We start from the raw sequence: 11,880 nt of genomic DNA on the forward strand, positions 1-11,880 counted from the left end.
AACACACAAGGGGGAGTAAATGTGTTTTACTGTTTTTAGGCTTTTCTTGAATGTTTTTGGCCTTGTTGAACAAAGTAAATTAATTCTTGTAGTGAAATATGTTCATACAGAATTTAAGCTTGCAGAAAATAAAGAACACAGATCTTTAAAACTCACTTAATTTTATATTAAAATTAAGATTGTTTTGATACAAAATTTCTAGGCTCTTTGTTGATAAAGAGCTTAGCTTCTTTTTTAGAGTGTTACAAGAAATTTGTTCAAAAATTGTTACAACTAACTGAAGGACCACTGTTAACTTTATAACTTAGTTAGCTGTTGGTTTACACAGTGTGTAATAAGACATGCTATTAGCTTTTCTAAACTGTCACTTGTCATTTCTATTTATAGAAAAGTAGATCTTCCATTTCTGGCTTAGCATATCTTAGCATCCCGTGTTCACTTTGATCTTCCTCTATCAGTTAATCTTTACCATTGATCTTGCACATTCTTCAAGCTTCTTTTTGTAGACTTGTCAATCCAGCTGTTTGGATTGTTTATTGATTGTTTATCTTGGATATTGAACTGATCTGCAACTTTGTACTTTGAGATTGTACCTCGAGATCTCCAGTTTAGGTCTATAGAACACTTGACATCTCGATAAGTATATTGACTTATCGAGATCTCTAGTACTCTATATTTGGTTTGGCTTGTAGAGGTTTTCAGTTCTCTATAAGAGAATTTAGGCTTGTCGAGATCTCTAGTCTTCACATCTTCACTTTAACTTATCGATAACTCTTATTTCTCTAGTGGCTTCTTGACTTGTCAATATTTCAGAGTTCTCTAGCAAAATTAACTTGTCGATATCTCAGAGTTCTTTAGTGATCTTGTCGATATCTCTGAGTTCTCTAGTGAATTTTGACTTATCGATATCTCTGAGTTCTCTAGTGGAACTTGACTTATCGATAACTCAGAGTTCTCTAATGAATGTAGACTTATCGATAACTCTGAGTTCTCTAGTGAAGAAATGACTTGTCGATATCTCCAATCTTCAGTTCTTCAATTTGGCTTGTCGATATCTCTGAGTTCTCTAGTAGCTTTCCTGACTTCTCGATAAGCCATTCTAGAGTTTTCGAATGAATTCTCTATAACATTAAATCTGTGACTTGTAGAGATCTTGACTTAGAGTATTTTTCGTAAAAAAGATTTATTCAACTCCAAGCTTCTTCATAATTCTTCTGAGGCATGATCTTCTTAATCTTCTTCCAGATAGAATTCCTAGGCTTAACACTGTTTATGGAAAAAGTCTCTAGTCTTCTTCTTTGACATTTTTACAGACTTTAAATGTTACAAGTACAAAATACAAATTAAGATAACAATACAACTTACTTAGGGTTGACAAAATGTCTTAGTCTTGTTAAAGTACAGGCATGTCTTTTACAACAATCCTCTACGACTCTTCCGAGATAAGACATGCTTGAAAAAGAACAACGGATAGCCTGGACAACCTACAAACAATCGGACTATGTATCCACGTTCTGCATTTTGTTGATCTGCACCCAACTCAATGCCTCTTTTATACTAATTGCTTCTGCTAAATCTGGTGCAATGGTTCCTTCTTTACAGCTTGATCTTGCTTTTAGTAACTTTCCGGATTGATTTCTAATCACCATGGCCCAACTATAGCGGTTGGTTGATTCAAAAATGGATGCATCAACATTTATCTTAATTTTATTACAACTTGGAGGGTTCCAGTGTTCATGTCCATCATCAAGACTCATAAGACCCATGAAGTGATCGAAGGTGTTGTCCTGAACACTCTGCCACTGATTGAGACTAGTTTTTGCTAAATGAACCACTTCTATTACCGCAATGCTATGTTGATTCCATACAAGATCGTTGCGACTCTTCCATACCATCCAGCACACCATAACTATTAACATGATCGTTTTTATGTTATGTTGTTTAAACACTAGCTTAAGCCATTCTGTAAAAGAGTTATAAGTCCCACTGACCTGTGTTGAGACTATGTGAGCTAGACATGCCTCTGCAAAACTGCATGTCACAAGAGTATGCAAAACTGTCTTTGTTTCTGTATTACAAGATGGACATAAGGGATTGACATTCACTTTTTTCATAATAAGGGTATCTCTGGTTGGTAGACATCGCACTGAAGCTCTCCAAAGAAAATGTTTCACCTTCGTTGGTATTTTTAGGTTCCAAAAGTTGTCTCTAGAAACCAAAGTTATTACTCATTGAGTTACCTTCTTTCCCCTCTTGAATCAAATGATAGGCAATCTTCACTGAATAGCAACCTAGTTTTTCTTTTCTCCAATACCAAGTATCCCTCGTTTGTGTATCCAAAGGGATTAACAGTATCAACTGGCGATCTCTGTCCTCCATAACATCTATTAGAATGTCTACATCCCACTACTGCGCATCAGTTTGTATTAAGGAAATTACATTTTGACCATGAATAGCCTCACTGTTAGAATGGAGATAAGGATCATCCGAAGAGGGAAGCTATATATCTCCTATTATGCTTATTTGTTTACCATCGCCTACTCGACAATATAAACCCTGCTTCAACAATGATTGAGTTGCCATCATGCTTCTCCAAATGTAAATAGGGCTACCTCCAATATTTGCATTTAGAAACGACTTACTAGGGAAGTATCTAGCCTTGTAAACCTTGCTAACGAGTTTTTCTAGATAAACCAATAATCTCCATCCCTGTTTTCCAATGAGAGCTAAGTTAAACTCTCTTAAGTTACGAAAGCCTAAACCCCTTGTTGACTTTGCATATCACATTTTTTGCCAACTCATCCATGAATAGATTTATCTTTGTTAGCTGTTGTTTGCCACCAATACTTACACATCAGTTGTTCGAGCTCCTTGCACACTTCTACTGGAAGAAGGAACACGCTCATCGAGTAGTTTGGGAGCGCCTCGGCAACTGTTTTCAACATAATTTCTTTCCCACCCTTTGATAACCATTTCTTATCCCACCCTTTAATATGAGCTTGTAACTTGTTCTTAAGGAAACCAAACATGGCTGATTTCTTCTGACCCACACTGCTAGAAAGACCCAAATACATGGTCTGATCCTCAGATATGAGAAATTGATGGTGCAGTTCTCGCAACTTTGACTCCTTGTATCAAACCTCTCCTCATGTAGTCATTAATAATCGTTGTGAAGCCTTCCATATATATTAGAAATAAATATGAAGACAAAGGATCACCTTGACGAATGCCTCTGCTATGAGTTATTTTTTCAAAAGTTCTACCTGCATGAACGATTTGATAGCTGACTATGTTAACACATGCCATGAATAGCGAGATCACCTTCTCGTGAAATCCCAGCTTTCGAAGGACTGCTTCCAGAAATTTCCATTCGACTTTGTCGTAGGCCTAACTCATATCTAACTTCATAGCCATCTAGCCTTCATTTCCTTTTGTTTTCCTTTTAAGATAGTGCATTACCTCGTAAGCCACCATGATGTTGTCTGTGATCAAACGATCTGGAATGAAGGCACTCTGTGTGTCCGAAATAATCAAATCTAGTACCTGCTTAAGACGATTAGCAAGAACTTTAGATATGATTTTATAGAATACTTTACACAAAGAAATTGGACAGAGATCAGTCATATAAGAAGGGTTTTTCTTCTTTGGAACGAAAGCAATGTTCATAGATGCCAAATCTGTATCAATCTTCCCAGAATCAAAGAACTCTTTCACCATACAAACAATGTCATCTCCCGTAATACTCCAAAATTTCTGGTAGAAATCCGGACTCATTCCATCAGGGCCAGGTGATTTGTCCGGGTACATATAAAATAGAGCTTTCCTCACTTCCTTTATCTCAATTGGGGCCAACAGCATATCATTCTGATCTGAGGTAATTTTACTCTGTATACAATCTGTGATAGCTTCCCAATCCGTACTATTTTCATTGAACAATTCTGAAAAATACTGAACCATCACTTCTTCAAGACCATCATTCCATCCTACATGAACGTTATCACTGTTGTAAAGAGCTATAATCTGATTAGTCTTTCGTCTATTCCTCATTGCAGCTTGAAAGTATTTAGAGTTTTGATCCCCTTCTTTGAGTCACATTTGTTTTGATCTTTAATGCCAGAACACCTCCTGCTGAGTGTAAATCTCTGCAAGCTTTTTCTTCTCTTCTGTTATCCTCTTACATGACTCAATATCATGTCTTTTTTTAGCATCTTCATTATCATTTTACACTCTGAAATACGGGCCTTGAAACTACCTATTATTTTTTGCCCCCATATTGACAATAATTCAACACAATGATTCAATTTAACATGAAAAGAACTTGAGTTATATTCACTCCAGACCTCCTCCACCATCTCTTTACACATTGGTTCTCGTAACCATGCGTTTTCGAATCAAAATTTCTTTGTATGATTAGTTCTGCTCTTCTGGTGTGTGTCAAGGAAAATTGGATAATGATCAGAAGTAGTGATCTCTAGATTTAGCAGCTGAGCATCTCGAAACATAGTTAAAAAACTTGATGTAACAAGGGCTCTATCTAGCCTTACTTCCACACAATGATCAGTTCCATACGCACTTTCCCAAGTGTACTGATATCCCGTTAAATTCATGTCTACGAGCTCACAATCTTCAAGGACATTGCAAAAACCCTGTATAAGTCATCGAGGGTATAAACGCCCTCCTCTTTTATCATTCTAGTTAACTACATTGTGCATATCACCTATTAAGCACCATGGTAGAGTGTTATACTGCGCCAATTTTCGAATCATGTCCCAGGTTTCTTTACGACGGTTTCATTTTGGCTCCCCGTACACTCCCGATAGACGATAATGCTTGCCTTTTCTAGTTTTTACTACTGTATCCACATGGTTTTTACTAAATGATTTAAGCTCCACCTCTTTTTTATAACGCCATACGAAAGCCAGACCACCACTATGTCCAGTGGTTTCCACTACCATCATCCCTTCAAAACTAACTGAACTCACAAACGATTCGACAATGTTTTGTTTACATAAAATTTCACACAAAAACACAAAATCTGGGCGCTTTTGGAGTAATGTCTCCTTAAGGAATTGAAACGCCCACCGGGTCCCAAGCCCATGGCAGTTCAAGCTAAGAATGCTCATTATAATAGGCGAGCATCCCCTTGAATACTCGCCTCTGGTCCACTTTTTGAATCACCATATTTCTTAGTCTCTGCTATCCTACCTTATTCATTCTCATCTGTGATCATTTGAACTACTGGATTAAAGTCCATGGTACTTGTCGAGTCCAGCCCATCCTCAGTCCTACGCTTTTTAGATTCTATAATAATAAAATCTTTTTGATAATTATCTTTATCTGTCATGCCAAAATCACGTGAGTAATTATCTCCTTGACTCCCTCCTTTATCTTTTGTTTGAAAAGCCCGCCTTCCTGCATTTTCGATGTTGCCATCCATTTTCGTCGCTTGTGGAGTAAATCGCGGATCTTGATTGTTAGCCTCCATTGCAGTATTTCCTCGACTATTTTCCGGCACCGGAATTTGATGTTTATCTACATAACCTCTTAACCATTTGGCACCAATCTGTTTTACCTTTTTTTTAAACGGTGCTCGCATCTAGGGGCCATAAGGTCTGATTATGTCATGTTCTGGGGTATCAAAAAGCCTCTCACAAAACTTCTCTGAATGGCCTACTATTCCACAAATGAAGCAGAATCTTGGCACATTTTCATATTTAAAATTTATCCAGTAATCTTCCTCTCCTGCCTTTCTGAGCTTCATTTTTCTTTTCAATGTTTTAGCAAGATCGATTTTTACTCTCACTCGCATGTATTCTCGCCATACACCAACGAAGTTACTAGAACAAGACTCCACAAAACTCCCGATGTAGTTTGCAACTACCTTTACAATTTTTTTTGTCATGAATCCCACCTTTAGATCATGTATTTGCACTCATATATCCATAAAATTAAAATTTACACACCTTGGATTCTCTCCGTCCTTCAACCTTGACATTATGAGTGCTTTTCTATTGAAAGACCAGGGGCTCCCCTCCATTACCCTATTTACATCCAATTCATGATAAAACTGGAATAGAAACAAATTAACCTCCAACTCTTTGATGTAAACTCCTCTGCCTGGCCTCCATAATAATGTTGTCAACGTTTGCTGCATTGCCTGAAAATATTAAATAACTTGAAATACCTAAAAAGTATTATTAACTTATTTAGTTGACAATAATAAATGGAATTAAACTTTTAGGAAAATTTGAAATGCTCATTTCAATAATTTATACTTCTCATGGTAAGTGACTACACATTGACAAAATTTTCTCCTTCCTAATTACTACTGTAACTTCCATATAGGATATACAAATTTCTTAATAAAAAAATACTTGGAAGAGAATGTAAAACTTAAAAGTGCCAGCAAAGATGAAAACTTTCATGTGGAGAGCAATGTCTGATATATTACCTACAAAAGATAAGCTGAGAAAGAGAAAGGTTAATGTTAATGAGTTGTGTCCAATGTGCAATGCAGAGTCAGAATCAGTAGTTCACTTACTAACGTACTGTCAGATAGCCAAGGCATGTTTGGCATACGCAGGTGTTATACTCAACTCTCATGAATGCACGACTTTCTGAAAATGGATTAAAATGGTAATTGAGTGCATAAAAAGGAGGAGTTGCATACTATAGTTTCAATATATTGGTCCATTTGGAGAAACCGAAATCAAATAGTATATATGGAACCAAAGTGGTGAGGAGGCTCTACAAATTATGAAATCAGCAAAGCATATTTTCACCAATGAAGAGACGCTCAGGATATGTCATTTGATATATTCCTTGGGTTCATGACCCAAGCAGATGGTAGCGAGCGATGGATCAAACCAAATGAGGGAAGGTTAAAGATCAATATTGATGCTGCATGTTTTGCAGTATCTAACGACTTCAATTTTTCATTCCTTACTAGAGATGATCATGGATGGTTATTGAAACTTTCTCCAGCTGCAAGAAGGGTCAAGTGGAGCCGTAAATCGCAGAGGCTATGGATCTTAGAGAGGCACTAAGCTGGGTGAAAAGTAGAGGAAAAATGTAGTGCTGGAGTCATATTGTTTAGTTGTCGTCCAGGCAATTCGATGCTCAAACATCACCTTATCCTACTTTACTTGGATAAAGTGGTAAAAGAGTACAAGAGAATTTATGTCTCAAGTTGAACATCACAACGGGGTGCTACATTTTGTTAAGTGGTTTGCGAATAAAATGCCTCACAAGTTAGAGAAAACACTCTAGGTCTATAGCTATAGCTGATCGTAATTGAAGTCTTAATTGAAGTTGTGGAGATGTTCATCAACTTTTCAGTTCATTCTTGTATAAAAAAATTGGAGGTTTAATATATTACTTCACTTCTTGACAAAAAAAACTCTTCTACGAACTAGACACACTTAGTATTAACAAACGAGCATTGTGAATCTTGTCCACATTTATGTTGTATATTGAAAATGTCCAATATTTGAATTTCAGCCTGATTTTTTTATATAAGTTTTACTATCAATTAATCATCCGATTAATCGTTTCAATATGTTGTGTCGATTTGATTTAAATTAATATATTTAGTTTAATTATTTTTGTATTTATTAAATACATCCGATTAATATCTCAATTAATCTATCTGATTAATTACCAATCATCCGATTAATATGTTTTACCAACAATATCGATTTTTGCTTTTTAGAACATGGTTAGTCTACGTCGCACTTAAACTTAAATTTAAAATCATGGCTTTCAATTTGACATAAGAAAACAAAACAGGGGATAACATTTAAGATGCATGTGTTATTTTTTGTCTTACCCGTTGATAAAAAATCAACACACGTGGAATGGACTTGGATTCTCATGTTTCAATCTTTCTTTTCTTGATTGTACGACCACTTGTCTGATACGTATAAAACTAATTATTACGATGGTGATTATAGAAATGATATAGTAGGTTGTTTGCAGCCTAACTGTAAACATAATTAAATCATTTTTACTAAATCAGGTGAACACAAGGAAATAAATGCTCAACCACCGGAAACTAAAGCGGAAGCAAAGACTGATGAGGAGCGCCGCCGCTAAATGTAAAATTTCGATCATCACCTTCGTATTATGTACTCGCATCACCTTGTAAGTTATTGTAACTCGTCCCTCATCAGTAGGGTGAGCCATGCAGACAATTATATAATACGACTGTATCACGTAGCTTCGTTTCTCACAGGTCACAGCCGCCCTGGGAACCTACCTATGGGATTCAGAAGAGACACCCCATATACAAACAAGTAATGTCACATTTTGTATAAGAGGTGGTTTCTAATATTTAATTTTTTCTACTTTAATGTTTATTTATAGATTTTTAGTAAATAAGGACTAAGAATTTGGTTATCCGACCACTCTATCTCCGCTTAGACATTTATATATTATTATATTTAAGACGAAACATTAAAATTTTGGATCTTGATATTTTGATCACGAAATTCACACCCGTTAAATAATCCATATCAAATTGATGATAATAGTTAGATGTTATCTTAAAAATTGTTATTACAAGGGGTGTTAGTTCGAATTTTACCAATAACATACCATAGATAAAAACAACTGTGTTGCACGATTTATATATGCTAGTGATCACATAAATAAAAACAAAATAAGGGGACTTAAAATTTTTTTTTGACACTTGATAATTATATACATATTTGCATGATAAATTATTAATAAAAAAATTATTCAAAAAATTTTCTTTGTGAACGTGTTCTCCTATGCCTCTACTTAAATAAGCCCTTGATGCCATCCACGTACAAATATCAAAAATCCTAAAATTCAAAATTTGATCCATCTTCGGCTGGAAAAAATCTGAAAATTTGAAATTTTTAATATTTCGTCTTTAATATAATATATAATAATAGTATAAATATATGCCTGGGCGAGCCATCCCTCTTCCATACCATGCAGTGAAAATATCTCCATTCTATATATATACCAGTATACCACCTTTCCCATATCCACATATATAAACTACTAGCATCATACATGGATACAAATATGACAGATAAAGAGCTTCTGATACTAGATTTCATAAGTAAACATCTCCTGGGAGAGGAATTCATCACTTCCAGTGATACAAAGTGCCTCAACAATCACCTTGATTTCTCCGGATATTCTAACAACAGTACTTGTAGCATCGAACAACTAGTTTTCAAGTCCGAAAATTTAGAAAGTGGATCCATAAGCTCGATCAACATGCATGCTAATCGACGGCCGCAACACGAAACAAGTTATTCGAAACAAGATGAACTTGTCGATTATGAAATAAAAGAACAAGAGTACATCATAGATTCACCTGGTGAACAAAACATGGTCCAAAACCGGCCTGAAATGAAGTGCAAGAAACAGGAAGCTGAAAAGAAACATTACAGAGGTGTTCGAAAGCGTCCGTGGGGAAAATTTGCTGCGGAGATCCGTGATCCGAAACGAAAAGGGTCGAGGATATGGCTAGGAACATATGAAACAGATAAAGAAGCAGCAAGAGCTTATGATTGTGCTGCATTCAATCTAAGAGGATGTAAAGCAGTTTTAAACTTCCCTAATGAAGCCGGAAAAATTGTGCATGCTCCCCACAAATACTGTAAAAACATTGTCTAGATATGAAAATTTAGGTTCAGAATTAATATATATTGAAAGGAGGCGGCAGAAAAGTTTTAAACCCTGGTCAAATATGTCACAAGAGGTTGAAAGTTCGAGTTTCAAAAGGAAATAGATGAGAAGGTGCTAAGCTTAACAGAAAAAATGGAGGTTGGACTAGTATCAGAAAGAAAATGAAAATGAAGTAATTGCTTGCAATGATGCAGTTAGTGCCTTGTATCCGCAATTGTTCTGTTGTAATCGGCCCTTTTTCATATAAAAGGTCAGGAAATGTGTGTAAATTATGTTGAAATTACAGTACTTGTAAGTGTTGGAACATTTCAGTTGTACTTGCTCTGCCGAATTTTATTATTATGGTTAGTTGTAGTCTTGTATTCAACAAAGTAAGATTTAATGTTTCATGGTTCAAAATGCAATTACTGGTAAAAGGAATTGACTTTCGGAGTTTAGAGTTCTAATTCGAGCACGACTAGACCTGATTATTCAATAAACGAGTTTGAGTATTTTTAAGCGAGTCGAGTCGCTATTTTAAATTAAATGAGTTAAAATTATTGATCAAACTCAATCTGTTAAATACACGAGCCGAGTTTCGACAAATTGTTTCGAGTTGGCTTGCGAGCTCAACTATTAAAAAAATTAAAATTTAATTTATAAATAATAAGAATAACTTTTGAAATAATTCATTTGTAAATTTTACATTATTTTACACCGTTTGAGTTTGAGCCAAGCTCTATCGAGTTCGGTACATACATGGTGCAACTCATTTAACTAAACAAGTTCAGTTCTGAGTTCAAATTCGGGTCTTATACTTGCTCTTACGGAACTCAATCAAACTATTTTGAGTTCGAGCACCAACACGACTCAAATTACCGCCTTATTATGTTTGTATAATTTAAGAAAAATGATTGGTATACAATATTTGATACAAAATTGTGTATAAAATGTCATGTATCACGTTTTAATTGGAATGGGTCTCAGCATCAAATTAACAACCTCAATTAAAACATACCACATCAATTATAATGTCATTCTGTACAAATTTTGTGTACACAATTTTGTACACCTACTACACTACTCATAATTTAATAGTAATATTATTACAAAATGTACAGCCCCGTGCACGTAACGCAGAAGAGCATTGAACAATAATGAAAGCGATAAAGCAAGTAATCTGAAATGAATGAATTTATTTATCTCTTGATTAATATGAAAATGATTCGTTAGTCAGGTTCCATGGTTCTTGTGACATTGTCAAATAAAAAACTATAGTTCTGGTTGACGCTTGACAACGTGATGTAAAGAGAATATAAATCACTTTCGGGTCTTGAAATATATAAGAGTTTATGCAATAGGGTACATATGAAGCCCCAGTTTTTAATAATTAAAAATAAGTCGTCGCAAAAGAACAATTAAAAGGGGGAGAAAATTAAACATCTTCAAAACAAATACAGCCAATTAGCGAAAGTCTTCATCGTTCAGTTATGTGGTGGCAGACGACAACATCATGTATACAATAAGTGTACATGAAAAATTTAAATGCTTGAAAATTGAAATTAGTACACTAGTTGGCAAGTTGTGTGGGGAAATTTTACAAATTGTATGAATACAGCAACTAATATCAACAAACTAGTTTTAAGATATTGACTCAACAGCAGTATAGGCATAGCTACTTGTAAGATAAGATGGGTTTGTCACCAAAATGCCACGTTTACAATTTTCATGAACCTGTCTACCATATTTTAAAATTTGATTTAAAATATCCGCTAAATATGCTAATTCATCTGCAATATATGTGTGTTGCGCTGTTCCGTAGGCGCATTAGGCATTATACATATTTTGGAGTTGCGCATTAACTTCTAACATACATTAATAGAACATATATGATATATATCAAGACGAATATGCTTATCACCTATTTAAAAAAAATACGTTACCCAATTTATCGTACTAGGTGGGTAGATTGGGCCAAAACTCCTTAAAAACGTGATATTTTGATATTTATCTATAGGATAACATCATCAATCCCAACTGTTAACGGTAAATAAAAAGTTTGAAATATTTTCTTTTAGTTCTATTAAGCGCTGATGACCAATGTATATGCGTTTAATTCTATCAGTACACTACATCCCATCCTACAAGCACAAGGAAAGATCACTTGATCAAAATAATTCTATCAGACCAAACGTAACTTCAAAATGTTTTGAGTTTCAGTTGCACTCTACTACG

At 35.1% G+C, this 11,880-nt stretch overlaps 1 protein-coding gene across 1 annotated transcript; it reads left to right on the forward strand.

Annotated features, from left to right (window-relative positions):
• The first annotated feature begins 9,054 nt into the window (after positions 1-9,054).
• LOC141702971 (uncharacterized) lies at positions 9,055-9,654 on the forward strand. The gene has a single exon (XM_074506602.1). The coding sequence runs from the start codon at positions 9,055-9,057 to the stop codon at positions 9,652-9,654; it is 600 nt and encodes a 199-aa protein (XP_074362703.1).
• Positions 9,655-11,880: the final 2,226 nt, after the last annotated feature.

This window comes from Apium graveolens, chromosome 2 (genome assembly GCF_009905375.1).
Source record: "Apium graveolens cultivar Ventura chromosome 2, ASM990537v1, whole genome shotgun sequence".
Lineage (NCBI taxonomy): Eukaryota > Viridiplantae > Streptophyta > Magnoliopsida > Apiales > Apiaceae > Apium > Apium graveolens.